The 21,699-nt window shown below is 31.9% G+C and overlaps 1 protein-coding gene across 4 annotated transcripts in view; it reads right to left on the minus strand.

The window, feature by feature from the left end:
- Window positions 1-811: 811 nt before the first annotated feature.
- The window catches only part of LOC118197435 (uncharacterized), a 44,549-nt gene continuing 23,661 nt past the window's right edge, over window positions 812-21,699 (minus strand). For 3 of the 4 annotated variants that reach the window (XM_085812743.1, XM_035368948.2, XM_085812744.1), the window contains 5 exons: window positions 15,861-15,994; window positions 12,601-12,731; window positions 12,359-12,441; window positions 4,533-4,625; window positions 812-1,022 (listed from right to left, as the gene is read on the minus strand). In XM_085812743.1, the coding sequence (XP_085668869.1) occupies window positions 877-1,022; window positions 4,533-4,625; window positions 12,359-12,441; window positions 12,601-12,731; window positions 15,861-15,971 (564 nt within the window). In that variant the 5' untranslated portion in view covers window positions 15,972-15,994 and the 3' untranslated portion in view covers window positions 812-876. The remainder of the gene's footprint in view (window positions 1,023-4,532; window positions 4,626-12,358; window positions 12,442-12,600; window positions 12,732-15,860; window positions 15,995-21,699) is intronic. The other variant, XM_085812745.1, reaches the window with a different exon arrangement.

Genomic DNA, 21,699 nt, shown 5'->3' on the forward strand with positions numbered 1-21,699 from the left:
ATATGTTCAAGATTTTAAATTTGTGTTTCCCAGTATTAAAGAAAAGATGAGCAGTGGCTCTACTTCCTTGAACACTAGCTGACAGGGAATGGCAGTGTGTACACACATTACAAAAAACATCATGAAATGCTTCCTTGCATTATCTTAGATTATCAGTCTTTGTTTACAAAAGAGGAGTGGTCATTGCAGACTGAAGAAAACAGAAAGCATTGATTAGCCATGAAGTAACAGATCAATTTAATCTTCTGGCTAGAAATGAGAAATTTGGATTTGAGCAAAACACTGGAAAAAATTTTTTGTTATTTTATTTTTTCTTATTTTCTATGTGCATGATTTGTAACATGTCGAAAATTCCTAAATGAAATGATTGAAGCCTGAATGAAACGAATAAATTGCTGAAAGATGTAAATGCAGTATAAGAGACAGGATTTAAAATGGGAATTTCCCAAACAGCATTGTGCAGTTTACTTAAAGAAATAAAACTAGTAAAAAATGCAAATATCTCAAGAAAGTGCAAAAGGAATTGAAAATCAAGAGTTGTTGAAACCTCTCTTCCAGAACTATTTCAAATATAAGACTAAAAATTGTTCCAATTTCTAGATCCCGTTTGACCACTAAAACTGTAGAATTTGCTCAAATGCTAGGAGAAAATTTTTCATCAATTAATTGATCGATGGCTCACAAGATTGAAAGAGAGACATAACATTGTTTATCAGAAATTACATGGTGAGACCCAACACCTGCAGTATGAAAGGGCAGAATACAAACCCAGCTAGATCATATTTAAGCATTAAGTTTTACTAACAAAATGTTTATCTACATACTAAGCTTTTATTTGACTAGAATTTTAATTAAAAATTATTACAATATTCTTTTTTACTCATTGCAGTTAGTGTGATTCACTGGAATTAAGGGATTTCCTATATGGGGATTAACATATTTCTGTATATTGAGTGGTCGAAGAGCCAGTTCTAAGTCCTGAAGAGTTGCTTGAGGCTTGCGATGTAACAATGTTACAGAAGCTGCAATAAAAGATATAAGATTAATGTCACTTTTTTATAAATTAGAAGACATATGTATTATTAAAACTTATTTAAAATAATTACAACAAAATGGAGAAAACTGGTCACTATAGGATTGTGATACCTTGTCAGACAAAATAAATTTTTTTGACTGTCATTACCAAATTTAAAAAATTAAAACTAATGTATGTAAATAGTAAAATATAATATAAAAAGTTTGAAGGCACACACCCAAAAGATTTTTTACATTATACACTGTTTGTTAACATGTGTTTATGAGAACAAACTTCATCTATGATATACTGAATTCTACTAAATTAGCTTCCATTAAATAAATCATTTATTAAACTGTATGTGATGTTTAAAACTGTAAATATTTTACATTAAGATGCATTCGATTATACTACCCATTTTATAACAAAGTGTTACTTGAAAAAATTCATAACTTGTTTAAAAAAGGTTCTTCTTTATTTCTTCTATTTATGCAATCAAAATATCCGTAATAAAATTTAAAGCATATTTAGGCATTAGAAAAGGTACTGCTTCATTATCATTAGAAAAAAGCTTAATTTAACTTATACATAAATATCCATATATTTTATATTTAATCTTATATTTTCCTTTGAGTCATATAATTAAAAAGCATATATGAATAGATGTATTAATAATATTAGTCATTCTTTAGTACTATTTTTATATCATTATACATATTTTATTACCTTGTAGTGTGATACTTTGGTATACACCTTTTTTTAAAGAAATCTAACTTTGATATACACCCTGTTTCGATGGGAATTTAAGAATGTTAGTGAGAAGAGTACAGCAAGATGATGATGATTAGGATCACAATGTAGGGGAAAAAAGATATTATTGAAAAAGTATGAAGATAATAATGCATGTCCAGAACTTGGGTATTGTACATCATATGTCAAAAACAATGGTATCTATGATTGTGGAAAACAAAGACACTATTAAATTGACTAAGGTAAGAATCCTCAAATAGATCCAAGTATGGATCTGACAGAAAATGAGAAATAAATTTTTTAAGTTTTAATTTATGTATGATACATATTTCACCAACTGTATTTGTATTTTAAAAGAGTCTTATAATAATAACAAAGGGATTTTTTTCATAAGAATGGATTAGTTATTTTTTCTTATTTCTTATTGAAAATGCTTGGCATTAAATCCAATGATCTGAAATGGATTAACAGTGCTGCCAACTCTCCTGGTTTTCCCAGGAAACTCGCAACTTTTCTTCACATCTTCCAGTCTTCAAAAGATCAGCAAATCTCCTGATTTTTAATTTTTAATGCTTCTGATTTTTAATTCTTATCAACAAAAATGTTTCCCAACATAAATGAAATTTCCTGAATTAATAAAACTTAATCAGGAAAATTCAATCCCTTCCTCACTTCTAATGATTTTCAGAATAATTTTTCTTATTAAATTTTATTGTATTTGAATTGTATTTTTTATTACATTTTGTTGATCTTATTAAATTTCATTTGTTTTGAGTTGTAGTCCGAGTCTGTATTTACAGTACACATTTGTAGATTTTTATATGAAGTTACAAGCAATGTTTAACAGCTATTATTTGTGTTTAATTTTATTTAAATATATAGTACATTTATGCACACAAATAGTACATTCATTAAATATTGATTTAATTTTCATTTTACTTAAAAGTACTTTGTAAATAAAAGCTTTTCTTCACTATTCAGGATTTTTTTAATATAAAAGCGTAAGAAAATTTTAAAATGAAATTATCCAAAGAACATAAAATTTATAATACTTAATTAAATATTAATATATTTTATATTAGAGTTGTAGTATAAATACTTGAATAACATGAATCATGCATTATAATTGAATTAAAGTCAGTTGGGAGTTCTTTTGAAATGGTGTCGCTGCGCAAGGTGAAACCATGTAGGTTTTTCTCAGATTTTTTTGCATACGCCTCTCAGTTTTCAAGGTTTGAAGCTGTGGATTAATGACATATACTGAGTACCATTGTATTTTATAATACAATGATTAATTATATTTTATAATACAATGATACAATGTATTTTATAATACAATGATACCTCAGTTGATACATAATTTACCACTCAGTCAATGATCAGATGCTTTCTTCAAAAATCTCTCCTTTTAGCATTTAAGCATTCAATTTCTTTGTTTAATTTCAGAATCGTGTCAGACTTACTTCAAATCCAAACTCTTTTGATGCATGTTTGATCCTTTCTTGCACTTGCAATTTGAGATTTTTAGCATTACCTCTCATATCAATGCTCCTAAACTGTTAAAAACTACGCTGACTTACTTGAACTGACAATGACATTTCACAAAAATTACATTCATGAACTAATTGAAACACTTCATTTAAGAACTGCGTTAACCGAAGTCCGTGACCATAAGAATAAGATACAGTTGTCAAGATAATTGTAAAATATGTCATCAGTATCTATACTTCCTACTGTAAATAACGAAAAGGAAAACAATGTGATAATATTCAAGCTTTGTAAATTGCTTTAAGCGTTCTAGAAGAAAGAATGTCCATTCCCATGGGTGTTATGACCTCTCATATTTTTACATGTATGAAGTCTGAATTTTCAGAGGAAGACAAAGACAAAAGAGGGAATTTTACTTCCTTTACTTCCTTTGTCTATTCCATTTCTTTCATCTTTGGCAAGCAGTTTACTGTTCTTACTGCACTACTATCGTCCATTTACCATCTAGCAAACTAAACTGGAATAGAGCTGTTATGCCCAATTTACTATATGTTACCGCTTGAAGCTTTGTTTCTCTTTTAATTTCACTTTGGGGGGGGATAATTGCCTTGTTTAGTACTATGAAGTGTGAATAAAGTCTTCATACATGTGCAAAAAATAATTCTGAGAAATTGCAGAAATACATAAGTAAATATGATAATTTAATTCACTATAAATTCTTCATGATTTAAGGAGAAAAGCTAATACTATTTCTTCAGTATAAGTCATGAAGTATGTATATTGATTCTCTGCATTGTTAAAAATCATTCAAAATTAGATTTATTCATCAGATTATATCAAAACTGTTTGTTATATGACTTGAAGTACTTAATTTCCTTCAGGCTTTGAAGATACTCATACAAGTTTTTTTTATTTGAAATTTATGTGATTGTTTCACTGAATTTTTTTCTCTCAAATGCAAATTTGTACGAGTTTTTCTGAATGTTATTGTGAACACCGAAATGGATGGTAATCTAGAATTTCATAATAGTTGCATAAAAATAGATGAAAGAAATGTGGCCACATTCAATAAAATTCAGTAACATTTAAATGCTAGGTTAACCATTCCCTAAGCAAAATATACAAATGATGACTTTAAGAGTTATTCTTGTATTACTTAGTTGAAGATACATTTAAAAAACAATAAAATCTTTAGACAACTGAGCATTTTACTAATTTTTAATTAATTAAACTTTTAACTGGATATTAGATGTAAATATAAAAATTATGTATAACTTACATGTATAATTGAAAACTCCTGGTAAACAGACATATTCAACTGCAAATTCGCTGTAATTTGCTTTTAATACACGAAACTGCACTCTTTGTGGAACTATGAAAAATGAAAGAAACACAAAAAAATTGAGTTACACACTTCTAATACAAAAAACTTATTAAAATTTTGCAAAATAAAGAAATATTATCGATAGAAGAATTCACATCTGTTTTGATTCGCCTATCAGCTGTTTATATTAAATGCGCCAAATGACAGGTTCTTCAGTCATATGATTTCTAAAATAGTCATTTTATTTACTGAAATTTCGTCACTATATAATAATAACTATAAGCGTGAAAGTGAAATAATTATTAAATTTGTATTCAAATGAAATAATTCAGAGAAATTTCTACTACAAAAGCTTAATAGCAACAATAATAATTTTAGAAGTGCATTTTTTTTCTTCTGTTTAAGATCAAGTCTGATATGTGTAATATATTCTGTTCAAAAGCCTTGACTTTAATTACAGCTCAATTCTCACACTTTCAAAGCTTTTTTTCCTTCTGCTTTTTTTCCCCTTCCCTTTAAAATTCCATTTTAATATTAAGGTAGATCCCTTTGAACCACTCTAAGAAAACTGCCCCCTACAGACATTCACATACAAATTCTACAGAAATTTTGCGTGCTCAGCAGTTTCGCAATTGGTTGAATAAACATTGATAGACTTTTCGACAAATTTTACACGATAATTCCAATATGATAAAAGAGTGTAGAGAATCCTAACCTCCTGAACAAAAAGAAATTTGAGCGAAGATTTGCACTAACATTCTTCAAAATACTGAAAGTGACCTGCCATGAATCTTGATTTTTTTTTTTTTTTTTTTTTTTTTTTTCCATTTTGAAACTAAACTAACTTTTCGTGATCTTGAAACTAAGCGACAATACATGCAATGAAAAAGTGCCATGAAAGAGAAAGAAGGCATGTGAAAGGAATGACGTTCGTTTTTCCAGATATCCAAGGAGCATTTTATATGGAATAGATACTTGAAAAACAGGGATAACGGGGTACTTGAAGAACAGGTGAGCTAAGAGAAAGTCTGGAAATTCTCCATGACGTGGAAAAAAAGCGATCTGAACTCGTGGTTTCTTCACTATGAAAAGCTCTACCTTTGCCATGTCGTTTTTGACTGAACACCAAGTTCTCAGATCTGTGCTACTACCCTGACGTAGCATCCTTCATGCTTTGATGATATGACTTTTTCTGTTCCTAAAAATCAAATCTGCTTAAATGAAACCGGATTTTAGTTCATTAATGCAGTGCAGAAAGAAAGGATGGAGCTTACGAACGAATTATTGCAAACTGGCTACATTGTGTCCATGTAATTCACATGGAATGCAAACAGTGGCATATTCACATGGAATGCTGTAGAGATCGGGGAAAGAAAAGAAGTTATTCACGTGCTTAAATTCCGCCGAAGCCCTGCTCCGGTACTTCTCAGTTTTTAAGATAAATTACAATTTTAACCGAAGCCCTAAATAAGATGAGCTCTGGTACTTCTTTTTATAAAATTGAACCACAATTTAAAGGGAAAAAATTTAGAATTCATAACGTTTTAGTTTAACAATAAGCAGACCTTGCAATACTCTATTTCCCTAGAAATACGAACTCATGAAAACATGAGATGTTCAAGTAAAGTCCCATCACTCACATGCAGAAACCTTTCCCTTTAAAAAGGACAATAAATTTGGGGGAGTTTGTTTAGGAACGCGTAAATATCTCGCCATGCCATCGTATCTAGTGTATTGTTATCGATGCTTACAGTTAGTTATCCTCGCAGGAAGGATAATTTGTGTTCTTAAATGTGCGTAAGTGACAGCAAGTACAATAATAATGAAATACTGAGATAAACTGCTCAAATCACGTCTTACACATCGTCTTCCCACAGTATCCACTAAGGTGGGGGAAAACGTAACCAGCAACTTTACATTCATCCTTAGGAATCAGATTCAGGACTCATTTCACCCCTGACACACATCTGCTTGATGGCCATAATTATATCAGCAGAGAGCCACAATTAAAGAGAATGTTCATCCTCACCAAGATTCCCCTCATTTTTTGTTTCCACCCACTCATACCCTTATTTTGTTTCGCCCTGGAATTTTCATCAATTATACTTTATTTAATTTTTGTGATGATAAACAAACTTTTCTCTCTAAGATCAGAGCTTAAATTGGGCCGGAGCCCACCGGATCTCGGCTCCGATGTTTCTTGTAATAAATCATAATTCTAACCGGAACGCACCGCAGCCCTGAATAAGAAGGCTGCGGCACTTCTCTTATGTAACTGAATAATAATTTCAGTAGATATTTATCTCGAAAATTGTATTTTAACAATAAAATTATATTAAAAATTGCTTATTAAATTTCAATTTATCTCTTTACATTTTATTTAATTTTAATTATTTAATTACTTCATTTTTTAATTATTTCAATAAATAATAATTAATTATTTAATATTTATCAATTAAATTACAATTAATTATTTATCTAATAAGTATCAATCAAGTTATGATTAATTAATTATATAATAATTATTGATTAATTGACAATTTATAAACATTAATTAAATAGCTATTGAATTAATTTGATAATAATTAACTATTTAATTTTAAAATTATTAATGAGTTTAATAGTCATTTTATTTATTTATTTACTTTTGTTCCTTTTTGCTGACGGTCTTCCATAGAGCTCCGGCACTTATAATCTTTATAACTTAAGCCCTGCGCAGCTGTAATCAATGACACTGTAATCAATGACGGACCTGTAATCAATGACGGAAGACAGCTGTAATCAATGTTCTGACATGCCTTATATGTCTTCGATTACGTAGAATACGCAGGAAGACAGCTGTAATCAATGTTATGATATGCCTTATATGTCTTCGATTACGTAGAAAACGTAAAGTTCTGCAGACATTCCCTGAAATGCTTGCTGTATGCAGGTACGTAATATCTTGTCAGAGGTGGGAACTCGGCAGAGGCGATAGCATTTACAATAAAACTGCTCATAAAATATAGGCGTATTATTTGCCAGTGACAGAACACCGAAGTTATTATAGGAAATAGCTCCATATTTCTTTAATTAAATAAGGTGAAGTACACAAGAGCTATCTGCTTAGAAGACAGGTATCTTCGTGTATAACAGTCTGTGACTCCCGACGTAAGCAACCTCTTCTACAAATTCTCCATTTAATCTAAGCCAAACGAAAATTAGTGATTAAAAACTATGGCTCCAGTCCGAAACATCCCGATTCCAGTAAGACTCAGTAAATCTCACAATGGAATCCAGCCTTCTTGCAGCGGTACTTTCTACCCTGTATTTCAGATACAGGTTGAATGGATTTTGAATGGAAAATAACATAATTATCGGTGTATTTACGGAAATTCTCACTGTCGCACATCCTCTCGAGAAGATTTCGGTTCTGTTCTTTCCCAGAAATAGACTTGTTACTCCGCCATCACGATGGATGCCCTGTTGGAACCGCTGGTGAAAACATCGTGTGACTGTGTCGACGTTCCAAAAAGAAAAAAAAGGAAAAAAAATGTGGGTCGCATCCCTTCTGTCGGTAAAAATTCTGTTCGTTAGAATGTTTGCCCGTGGATGGTGATGTAATCCCTTTCAAATCGCTAGTTGATTCATCACTGAATGAGTCTTCGGAACAATCTGACGATCACAATTTCATCAACAATGTTATTCTTTAGGTGTTTCGAAATGGCACAGCGGCCAAGGAATATATTTATACATATTTTATGATACGATTTTCCCGCCTTTCTAAAGTCTGTGTACTTTCTTTGGTTGTGCATTTTCTTTTCCATATCTGGCTTAGATGTATCAATGGTAAGTTTCAAGACTGTCAAATCAGGTTCTCAAATACGCTTTTCCATCTCTAAGAAAGTATATTGTTCTTGTTCTGGCAAAATAGAATTCGTAAATATGATCATACTCCGGAAACTAATGGAGGTAAAGAAGAAAAGAAAGAATACGGAAGCAGCTTCTGACAAGTATTGTCGCTGTGTCAATGTCAAACATAAAAACGTTTAATTTTTCTTTCTTGCTTTTCGTACATAGTAAATTCTCAGTGAACTACTATGTACGAAAAAATTCGATAAAGGAAATATTTCTAATTTTACCTGCACCTCAAAAAAACCAATGTGCTGTTTTCAAAAAAAGTCGTTTGCAGAATGTGGAATAAAATTAAAAACTTTACAGTCCGTGTCTCGAAATTTTGTTCTGTACTCAAAATCTGCAAACACGCTTATTGTAAACACACTGAATTGCTTTGGTTTGTTAGAGTTCAGCGAATAGGAGAGAATCGTTGTTTTATCAGTGTAACACGCAGTGATGCAATCGTCGAACATCGAGAAGTTCATAACATAGATTAGATAGAAAATTGGACCTAAAATTGAACTTTGGTGGACGGCCGCATTAATGTCTCTGCAAGAATAGTAACTGCTCCGTCTGATGCTCAATATATTGTTGGAGATGAAAATTTATGATGAGAATCATCTCTCGGGCGAGAGCGAGGGGAATGAGCTTAAAAATGAGACAATTATACCAGATGCGGTCAAAAGCTTTAACCAGAACTTACCTCAAACTAACTATTAACTTCAGCAGATAAATAAACTTTAACAGACTTATGAACTGTGAACTATTAGGAATAGTGAACTATTTATGAATTATAAACTATTTATCAACTGTGAACTATTATTGCATTTCAACAAACCATCAAAATCCTATTTTATTTATTATGTATATAACCAAAATTTTGTATCTAAATCTTTATTTGTATTCTACATTATGCATTCTATATTCTATGTAAGTACCATCAAAATTTCTGTTGATATTTATATGAATTCTGTCAATGTATGTCAAGTATATGTCAAAATTATGTATACATCAAAATCAAAATTTTTATTGTAATATAAAATTTTAAATAAACGTGGTCCGAGTGAGCAATAAAGCTGAAAGTCTTCATGGCGGCACAGCTGCTCACCCAGTGGTCTCCTGTCTCCTGTAATAGGAGTTTATTTATTTTTACTTTTTTTTTGGGGGGGGGATAACCATTGTGTTTGTTGTTCGTGTTTTTTCTCTCTGGTGTTTACTTTTGTCTAAACGTTTGTATTTGTTCTTTTCCTACACGTTTATGTTTTCAATTATTATTAACACATGATTTAGTTATTTTATGTTTTAATTATATTTCTTTATTGAATTGGGCGTGACCTGTTATGACCGTAAGACAAAGCTATTTGGTTAGGTGGATCGGCCTGCGCCCACATCTGGTACTTCTGGTAAACTGTAACAAGAATTGTGACATCGCTTTTCTTTCGTTCGTTAAGAAATCTTTATTTTACTTATTTATTTTTAGTTGAAAATTATGCAATTTTCAATTTTTACCATCAAGTGAAAATACAGAAATTGCTTTATTCTAAGAAAGGAGTATTTTACACTTCACTCGAATTAGCAAAAACAAATGTGAAATAAAATTACGTACCACCGAGCGGAAGCCATAGGGAGATGCAGTGCGAAAACTTTGCAGAAAAAAAAAAAAAAGACCTTTGCATCAGCAACTAGCTAACTGTTTCAAAAATTGTTAGCAACGGTAAATTTCTATTGTTGGAAATAAGTTCTCTTTCTCCTTCCCTTTTACTGCGAATATTACTTATTTTGAAGCCCTATTTGTTTTACGGCATATAAACTTAGTGACATTTTTTTTTTTTTTTCTTTTGTACTTTTATAAGTGGTAAAGCAGATATGTAAATATATAGGAATACATTTAGCAAATACACAACAACATATAATTTACAGGAATTCTGGTCACTAGCCTTCAGAAATTGATCTGACGATTACTATAACCACGGACAGTATCACTGCGAATTATTGCACTACAATATTTATTAATTTGATAGCTTAGGATAACTAAACTAATTAAAGAAACATACAAACAAAAGTTGCACTACTTGTGACAAAAATTCACAGCAGTTCTGCAAACGTTTGCTAGAAAAATCGTATTTCTTCCCTTAAGCAGATTAACTACTTTTGCGCACTTTGCTGTATTCGGCTACACAAACGCAGTTTACCAGTTGCTTCAATACAAAGAAGTTAATGTCGCATCGACACCAGCAGCCACTTGGAATTTTAAATTCGCAACTAAACTGCCATTCTATTTAAGATCTGTCAGTCATTGGCAGTGATAGCTCACCGAATGATTAGGAGAACAAAAAGAGCAAATAACGCAGAACGCAAACTAAAGCTTAACTGTTTTTAAACAATACTCATATTACCATTACGTATCATTTAGCAAATATTGTAACTTGAAAAGATAAATAAATAAATAAAAATAAAGCAATTACATACTCTACATAAACTTCTTTCAATACTTCACTAATCTGCTTAGATATAATAAGACTTTATTATCAAAAAAAAAAAAAAAAAAGGACTAAACAATCCAGGAATGTGTTATGTTTCCTCGTATAGTTAACGTAATATATTTTGCTTAGGTAAAATGAAATGAAAACGAAAATACGTTGTTATGACGTTCAATGGCAAAGTTAATATCATTATCAGACTGGAAAAACGAGAATAGTTTGCAGATGAGTATAAACCCTTGGGAGTTTTTCAGCAATTTCGGATGTTAAGAGAAATTCAGAATCTATTTTAAAATTAAAAGATATTAATTTAATATTATGCACTATATTGTTAATTTTACTAATTCATTATGGTAAATTTAAAAAATAATATTTCAGTCTAATTTCAGTTAAATAGAAATAGATTAGGCTTCCGCCCCAAATAATTTTTTTTAAACACAATGAAAAGTAAAGTTTTATGTTTACTTAAAGAGCATATTGTAATGTTAAAAAAATTAATTAAGCCTCTCTTATTTTACTTAAATGTCTTGCAAGCTAGGCAAATAAAAAAATAATTTCATTATTAAAAAAAAAAAAAAAAAAATCTGAAATGTTTCAGATTTTAAATTACGTCCAAAGGGGCGTTTTTTAAAATTTTGTGTGTTACCTTTCTTTATTAAATATCATGTTCCTCGCACTTAAAACCATAAGATCCAGTGCAACAGCAATATCGCAAAATAGTTTTAAAACGAGCATATCTTTAGAATTTCCGATACAGAGACTCACGCGCTGAAGATAAAAATGTTTTTTCTGCACAACGTTGCCATTGCTCGCTTTGAAATCCTTGAGTTTGTTAATCAAAAATTCGTCAAAGTTTTAAAAAATAGGAAATCGATCATAAAACAAATTTCAAATTTCAAATTTGGTCTTCCACATGCTCATATTCGTTGGAGGATTACGTTATTCAAAATTCGATGACTCTATGTACCGTTATTTTATGACAATGTGAGAAATATACATACATTTACGCAGATTTTCATTATTTAATTTCTTCAAATATAATGCAGGACTCTAACATTTTATGGCAACAGTTTGAAAAGTGAACCGACATTTATGAGTCCGACGCAAAATGCCAAAACGAAACTAATAGTCCTTCGGGATTCAAATCCCTTTGGACTAAAAATTTATCGAAATAAATTAACTTAATGTTTTGGTTAATACTAATAAAGATATTTTATCATTTTTAACTTAATAATATGCGAAAACAAATAAGATAAACGAACTGAATAGAACAAGATAAACGAAAACATAAAATTTCTTCATCAGCATTACAATAAACATCAATATCAAAATGCCGGTTATCGAGACTTTTCGATTGTTCGGACAGGCTGTAGTCCTAGTTAGATAAACAAAGTTTTATAATAATTAGCGTTTATTGCAACTTACAATGCGACAGGAATAGAGAGAGTTCTCCAGATGATTTTCCAGATTCTCTTTTCAGTGATCCACTATCAAAATTTTTCATATGCCTGAAATATCGAAATTTTCCGCTTACTTAAATTTTCAGTAAATTAGTTTTATATACTACAATTTTGAACACAAAATTTTACACGAAAATAATGATGCAAAAAACTATTTTATTCTTATATTATTGAGAATAATATTTTTATATTCTAATAAATACATACAAATATTTCTTGGCCGTATTGTACTCTATGTCCAAGTCATTACTATTCTGAGTGTAATTAACCGTCTGGCATTCCAGTGCTCGCATAGGATGACGCCGGCTCTGCGCTACTACGTACCATTTCCCAGAATACTAAAATAAATACACCAAATCAGATATAATGTCGTAAAAAGGTGAAAGTAAAGTTCTTAAACAAGGATTATTTTGTACATCAATAATCGACTGGTTTTATGACCCCCATTCTTTTCGAAACCAGTACTAGACAACATAATTTTGACGACTGGAGTTGGAGGGGAAATACTTTGAAACATAATGTTATTATTTAAAATATTTAATATTTTTAGTTATGTTCTTCTCAATTATTCTCATGTCACAACGAAAGCAACCGAAAGACCCCATGATTTCAAACCATTTCGGTCTTTAGTGAAAATGGTCGCCTTAGAGAACAAGCCATACACGTTGAATGCACATGTTTAGTTGTGATCTCAGAAATACTCTCCACTTTTGGATGTGGTTGCCATGAAATATTTCACTGCATTTATTATTGACATATACTATATTGCCGCAATTCTTCCCAATGTTTAAGACCTGAAAGAATGACATACTATCCCATTCACTAATTTCCCGTGAAGCTGCTTTCGTAGTGTTAAGTGATTAGCACGTCTTTGAACAACCATATGGCTCGAATCCTGGCAAGTACACAGTTGATCTTTTAAGTTTCTCACTCCCAAAATCCTAATTGTTTTTGCAGTGGTGCTCGACTTAAAATGTGGTGGACGATAATTCGTCAACACCTGGTTGACTGATACACCTTAGTCTTCCTTTAGGAGGAACGGTTATGAATTATCATCATCATCATAAGGGCACAGCCCCGATTCTCCTAGCCGACACAAGGTGGCCGTATGATCAGAAAGTGGGACTTATTCCCTTGCATGCTCTCGTTTTGTAAGTGGTAAATACATCTAGTAGGCACTGAAAGATAATCACTCGAGACCCGGAGAAGATACGGTTGATTTTTCATAATTCCTGCTTCGAAAAATATAATAATCTCTACGATTTACCGCAAATCTGTATCTAATAAAACATCTAAATCCTATGTATATAGATTTACCACAAATCTATATACTAGGAGTATCAATTAAAAATCCTCAAATTAAATATAGGTTGTTTAATGTCTTCCAAGGCATTTGGTTGCAATATTTTACAGTACAGCTGTGTCCTAGAGATTAATTTAATGTCTCGAACTCAGGCATGAATCCTCAATGAGGAAAGCAAAGACATTTTCAATTATAATATCTTTGTTGAGGAGGCGTTTTTTAAAACCCGTTGATCAACATAGTTTTTCGAAAGTAGTGATAATAAATGGATATGAGATCCTAGAAGTCCTTCCTTATAGTGTTATCGATAAAAATGGGATGAGGGTATGCAAAAGTTGTACAGTTGTTACCAGTGCTTGAGATATATGACTAACGGTCAGCGAAAATGCATCTACCCTTGATTATTCACGAGGAATAGCTATCTGTCTCATGCGATGAATAGGGATAAAAAATAATAAAAGGTAAAATTATAAAACATCCAAAAATTGCATTTCCTACCTTCTTCCGTATTCTTCGGAATAGCCACTCTTCTTAGAACAGCTTACTTTGTTGTTTTTTCAGTTGCATACAATAAATGTTGAAACGATAAAATTAACGAAACTGGGAGAAATGGGTACTTTATGCAAAAATTCAGTAAGTATTATTACGAGCAGACATTTTCCATAGGGATGGCAATAAAACAATTGTGCAGTAAAATGAGATACATTCCGCTGACCTCATAGATCACGTGACTTATGTATACCTTTTGTAAACAAACAATGCAGATGACCTCAGAGATCACGTGACTTATGTACAGCTAATGCAAACAAGCAAGCTCATTCTTCCTCTTCTTCTCTTGCGGAATGTATCTCATTACTCAAAAGGAAATCTCGTGTCTTACTTCTTATCTTCAACTTTCTAAAATTTCTCCATCAGCAAAATGAAACTTCTGATTGAAAACCTTACCTCTTGGCCACCGATAGGCGGTTATTGTATTACGGAATGAAGCAATAAAACTTCTGTTATATAACATAAAAGTTTTAAAACAAGACCCGATTTTGCCTTCACGATTTTACTTTAGTCTTTCTGAACTGGTTATCAGCAGTTGACTGCATATGCAGTAGGCCAGTTAAATCAGTCTATTCAAAAAGGTCTTCTCGAGAAACTGTTGGAAAAAGAAAAGAGGTATGATACCTTCGAATTCCATCTTTTGCTATCAGTTATAAGTGCGACGAAGCTTAGGTAGATGCTCTCGTGTGTTTCGCCTAAATTAAATAATCCTATAATTTCCTTTCATTTCAGAAGAAAAATTCTACTCAGACTCTTATTTCTGTAGCTTTCGAAGAAGATGGCTTCAAATTAACCACTGCTAATCAAAAGAGAACTTCTTTATTAAAGGCTACTTATCCACCGACAGAAAATTATTTGCACCTGAAGACTAGTTATCTCTGACAGGAATCTTTTCTGAGGCTTTAAGTAAATTCAAGAATCTGACAATCTTCTAAAAACAACGAAATATAACATGAATTCTGCTTCGCTGAAAAGCTAAAAGCTAAGCTGCCATCGTTTAGTTCTGAACTTTACCGTAAAATATGTCATAACATAAAAGAGCAGAAATGAATGTGTGAATATAAATAAATAAGTTTGGGTTTGAAAAATATTTTAACAATTTTTGTTCTTTGTTAACCTATTATTATTGTTTTAAAACTGGAAGTTCTATAGTTTACGTTTTAATAAAGAAATTCAAGCTTTTAAGGTGCACTATAAAAAAATTTAATTGTCATAAAAGAATAAATTGAAACAGAATACCGATATCCGTGCTAGGTAGTTCAAAAACAACTTCACGTGTGCTCCGCTTGCTTACGACATCACTACGTTTCAACCGTTTAAGAAAGAGGATACAAAATAAAACTTTATCAAAATCAGATCTCGACTTTTTTCATTTTATGGATTATTCTTACATAGTAATAATACACTTCTCATTACAAAAAAAATTATTCAGGTTTTTTTGACGAACTGGCACAATTTAACATTACAAGGAATAGCCGCTGAAAGCTCAGACTACGTTTTAGTTTAGCCCAGACTACAAATGTTTATCATTTTTTTAAATCTATTCCCTTCTTCTCTTTTAATTGCGTTAATAATTTTAGTATTTGAGCAGCTATGAAAATGCTTCCATACTTACTTTATTGTAATCCAAGTCTTGCACAAATTCTTGCAACTTAGGACACGGTCCAAAAAATAGTTGCCCCAGTATCAAAGGCAAACACAGTAGAAGTATCAGACAACTCTTCATCTTCTTTTTAATGATATCGTCTGCTAAAAGAAATATTAAAAATACGAATTATTCTTAGGAATTACGGGAAGAAAACAACTCCTAGAAGAGTATGAAGTGTGTATGAAGTAAAACAGTTTCAAAGTATACAGTACTGATAATGCAGTTTTTGACTGAAAAATAACAGTTTCTGCATATTCCTAACTACATTTTATTTGTTTTAGCTTAGCCTGTATTTTATGTTCCCCTTTGAAATGAAAACATTTGGTAATTTTAATTTAAAAAGCATAATTGTTATAAATAACCAAAAAGACCTTTCAAGTTCTAAGAGTGGGGTTTAATTTTAATTACCTCAAATAAAGAGTGGTTTCGATTAAACAATGCTACATTAGTTGTAACTGACTGCATATATAATGACAAAGAAATTAATTAAAGTTATTTACAAAAATTCTATGGACTAATACATAATTTAATTTAAAGAAATGCAAAAAATAAAGGGCTAAAATGGATTATTAAATATTTCCAGGTAGAAATGAAATAATAGTAAATACATAAGTGACGATAGCCAGCCCAAAATAAACATTTTAAAAACAAATCTCTAGTGAAAAAAATAACAACTGCTGAATTTACTTTATCAAGGAAAAATTAATAACAATTGAAAATCATAATTTTGATTTAGCTTTAATAACAATCATGTAATTACTAAAGTAGAATAAAATTATAATAAATATATCACAAACCAAAGAGAATGCTCTGTAGCAGAACTGGAGGAGGGATAATGAACAAAAAAGCAAAACTGAAAACATTGCAAACAACGCGATTAACTTTGCAAATAAATAAGAAGATTAATACTAATATAAGAAGAGAAATACACGGATATTAAATTATTGCTAAAATAATTAGAAAAGTTTTAGCCCAAAGAGGCAATTTGCTCAGAAGGACTATTAATTTCGGTTTGGCATTTTTTGTCGTCCACTAGAAAACCACGTTCCACTTTTCAAATTGTTGCCACCAAATATTAGAGCCCTGCATTATATTTTAAGAAATTAAATAATGAAGAATCTGCATAAATGTTTGTACGTTTCCCGCATTATGAAAAAACAACGGTACCTAGAGACATCAAATTTTGAATAATGTAGTCTTCCACTCAAATATTGGCATCCGGCAGCCCAACTTTAGAATTTGTTGTATTATCTATTTTATATTTTGTAAAACCTTAACGAATTTTTGATAAACAAACTCAACAATTTTAAAGCGAACAATGGCAAACGCTGTACAGGAAAAAAAATTATCTCCAGCGCGCGAGACTGTGTATCGGAAATTCTAAAGATTTGCTCTTTTTAAATTTTAATTTTTAAATATTACAATATTTATATTTTAAATATTTATATGATCTTTAATATTTTGAATATATTTTGTGATATTGCTATTGAATTGAATTTCATCGTTTAAGTGCAAAGAACATGATATTTAATAAATAAAAGTAACACACAAAGCGTTAAAAAAACGATAAATTTTGAAAGCTTTCATTTTTTTTTTTTTTTTTTTTTTTTTTAATTAGAATGGAACTGATGATTAGAAAATGTTTATTTAGCTACAATTTTGCAGCAGTTCTTAAATAATTAATACAAGTCAACTCGTGCCTACATCGATTATGATTAAGACTTACAATAAAGGTATAATTCAAATTCAAAATGAATCGTAGTTTCAATTAATTTGTAGTATTATTAGTACGTAATCGATTTTTAATCGTTCTTGATCTAACTATTCGAATTATTTTTTTCTTCAGTTCATTTAGGTGTGAGAACATTATTCTCAAAATAGCAAAGTGATGATTACTGCTATTTTATATATGTACAAAATATCACAGAATACAATCAGAAAAATCTGGAACGAAATAAAATTATGTCATTCCATAGAAAAATGGACTCATAAAAAATACAAAGTTATATTGAACGATCCAATATTAGACAGATTTCTTTGATATCGCAAGTTGCTAACACATGGAAAAAAGCAGAATAGTCAGTAACTTGTCCTATCTAAAACTAACAAAGATGACTAAATACAAGCCATGCTGATACAATCAAATTTAAATCAATCGAGAAGAATCTTTACCTAATCTGGTAAAGATTCTTCTCGATTGATTTAAGTCTGCAAGTGCTTGGCTTAGTCTCTTTTTATATCTACTGATTGGATTAGATGTCACATAACAAAAGGTAAGGAAAATGTTTTCGCCATTTGAAGAATTTCATTCCAGAAACAATATGGATGGTGATGGCCACGAAATATTCAAACGGTAAGCAAATTTCTATATTTACGGCATGCAATTTTTGCTAAAGTTTTCATTTCAGTGTTACGTTCATCTTATTCGTATATACATGTGAATGAGTATAGTAGGCATACATTTAATTATCGATGTGCGGCTCCTAAAATTATGCTAGAAAATATAAATGGTCATGGTCTAGATGTATAAATTTTTTTGGTTTTGTCTACTGTAATTATCTCACAGTAAATATGTTGTTCAGGTGGTAGGAAGTACATAATTTCATTTTTAATTACGGATAAATACTGAGATTTTGGAAAACAAAGTTTTTAAGCGAAAACACAAAATACCAAAATAAAATCTGTAAACCGAATATCAGTATTATTATGCTGTATTTATTAACCACCCAAACATTACATTTTAAGTTTTTCTAACCAAAAGATAACTGACAAAGAGCTTATTTTTTTATCTTAGAATTTTAAATCATACTTAAAGTTTTAGAATTTAAAAATACAAATGCGCGTATAATTCATCACTATCACGAAAAGGATTTACGAAAACTATAAGGTATTTTCTCGCTCCTTAGTGCGCGCCTTCCTGACGTAAATGGATAGCATGTCCGGCTAGCAATCAGGAGGTCTGGTGTTCGAATCCCGGCTCGGGAAAGATTATTGTGGATTATTTTTCCGATTCCTTAGCTTCGAAAAATTCTAAAAGGACTCTACAATTGGCGCCCGATGCAAGAATTCACCACCAGGATTTGGTGATTAGGCCCTTGATCTCCAGTCGCTCTTTAAACGGAGACATCTCCAAAACCAGTTTCTCCCAATAGGGCAGCGAGTTAAAAAATCTGAAGGCTCGGGTGCGAGGCACTTCAACAGGCTCCTATGCTGTGAAAGTCACATCCTGTGTGTAGCGTCGTGTTTAAAAGCCTATCTTTCCTGGCATAACATAGTGGAGTTCATAACTGAGAGAAAAATTTCTCGTGATAAGCGATGAATGAGCCTTACGCAAATACAGATCGAAGAGTCAGTTATTCATGAGCTGGAGATGTCAAGAAGCAATAAATATGGCAATACCGTAGGGAAAAGCATATCTTTGATGTAGCATGCTACTGTCACGGCTTCTGGCGCTCAAATGAAGATAGAACTGCACACATAACGGATAGTCGGCACATGGAACTGACTCCGTTAGCTCAGATAAACCCCAGTCTGAACGGCCCTTAAAAGGGGGTATATAAGGAAATTTCTCCCATGAGAACAATGAGTGATATCGATATCAACAGTTTCATTAACAATGTTCAAGATTTCCTGAAGCACTCCACGAAAACTATCAAGATCAATAATAATCACGGAAAACTTCCCATTCACATCAAGAATCTTATCCAGGAAAGGAACAGGCTAAGGAAATATTTTAACCGGACATGGGTCACGAAATCCGGAATTAACAGAAAAATTAAAACTCTTATTAACGAGCATTAATCATAAATCTCGTAACACATGATGGAAAACCTCAATCTCGAAGAGGGTTCTTTCTGAAACTACATTAGGAAAACCAAAACGCCAGCTCAGTGCCGGATTTACGTATAAGCTGCACAAGCTATAGCTCAGGGACCCCCCCCCCAAATTATACCATATCGAAAATTGTTTTACATCCCCCATAAAGGGATATCATATCATATCTCAAAATAGCTTAGCATCTCTTCAAATCTAAATCCAGTCCTGCGCCAGCTAATCAGAAGTGACAACAATATGGCCTGTACTAACTGATGTTTTCGTCGAATATGCCGTTTCAACCTAACGATTTCTCGTACAGCAAGGATACGGATAAAGAAACATTGACTCAGTAAATATTTGACTCAAATCTCCGTACCCCAGAAATATCATCAAATTCACCTTCCTTGCTGAAACAAATCATATCATCAAGACCAGGCCCACATAAAGAATGCTAAAAAAATCTGCCTCAAAATAGTCTTTCTTCAAGCAGCATTTTTGATGCATGTCTACGAAATTCTTATTTTCCAGATGCTTGGAAGCAGGCGTGAATTTTTCTGATTGTAAAGCCTTTCAAACCGCCTGATGAGTTCAGCAACTACAGACCAATTAGTCTCTTACCTAAGCTTGGAAAGCTGCAAGAGAGAATAATTTACAACAGAATATAGCCCTACAAAATATTTCGGATGTACAGTATGAAATTCGAAAGGATTTATCTACCACGAAACATCTTTAAGAATATATGAATACATTGAACCGGTTATTCAAAACAATCTAAGTGTGGCTAGACGGGGGCCAAAGTTTTTGACCGCATGAGGGGCTTAGATAGAAAGTTAATCAAGAGAAATCTCCCTATGAAATCAATTTGTAACTAAACCCTTCCTGGAAAATAGGACTTTTGTGCTCAGGCAAGGCGATAAATTCTCCGCACCGACTCACATTAACGCAGGAATCAATCTTATGCTCGATTCTTTGCATAATTTTCCCAAGTTTAGTAAACATCACAGTATGCTACTTGCATGCTATGCCGACGACACAAAAGTTCTGGCAAAATACAGAAAATCAAATGATGCTATCAAAAGACTACAAAACAAGATACCTGTCATCGAAAACTGATGTAGCAAATGGAAGACCAAAATCAATGCAGAAAAATCTGTACTTCTGAAAGTTCAAGAAACTAGAAAAAAATTCACAAATCATTTCAACCTTTTCGGCTTACAAATTCCTCTGTTCTTCCCAGCGAAATACCTCACAGTCACCCTAAATAGCTCCTTCAACTGGGAAAATCATATTAAACAAATAAAAGGCAAGACCCTAAATATTATCTTCAAGCTTAACCAGATAAAGTGCCCAGCAGCGGCCGACGGTAAAGTCGCTGAATACTGGTAGTTCTGTCCGGGGTTCGAATCCTGGCGATCGGGCTGGCTGCATGGGCATTTTCGTGCTTCTTTATGTATAACGTGTATACGAACTAGTTTCTTTTAACAAGTCCTCCACGAAGGCAGACAGACATCGAGTGCTTCGCCATAAATAAATGAACCAACCCAAACTTAACCAAATGAAGAACTTCCAGCATAAACTTAACCAGATGAAGTACTTCCAGCATAAACTTAACCAGATGAAGTACTTCCAACATAATCCTGACCACGAAAATGAGAATCTACACTTCTATCATTAGGCCCATCTTCACTTACGCCTCGCCTGAATGGGCATATGCCACCAAAAAATATTAAGCACGTATAAGTTATCCAAAATAAGTTCCTGAGAATCATCACGGGAGCACCTAACTTCATTGGGAACAGTTTCTTAATCGTGACCTCAAAATTGAAACCGTTAAGTGAAATATCTCAACAAAATTAACGAAAACTTCTTCCGTAATGCTGCAACTGCTCTGCTGCTAACTTTTTGGAAATTCTAAATTGTGAAATTTGCCGAAAATAATTCCATATTTGCAGCTCACAGAATTAGGCAAGACAATTAAAAACTTAGTCAT

Source organism: Stegodyphus dumicola, chromosome 3 (genome assembly GCF_044657685.1).
Source record: "Stegodyphus dumicola isolate Sdum_Otavi_A_Nest chromosome 3, ASM4465768v1".
In the NCBI taxonomy this organism is placed as follows: domain Eukaryota; kingdom Metazoa; phylum Arthropoda; class Arachnida; order Araneae; family Eresidae; genus Stegodyphus; species Stegodyphus dumicola.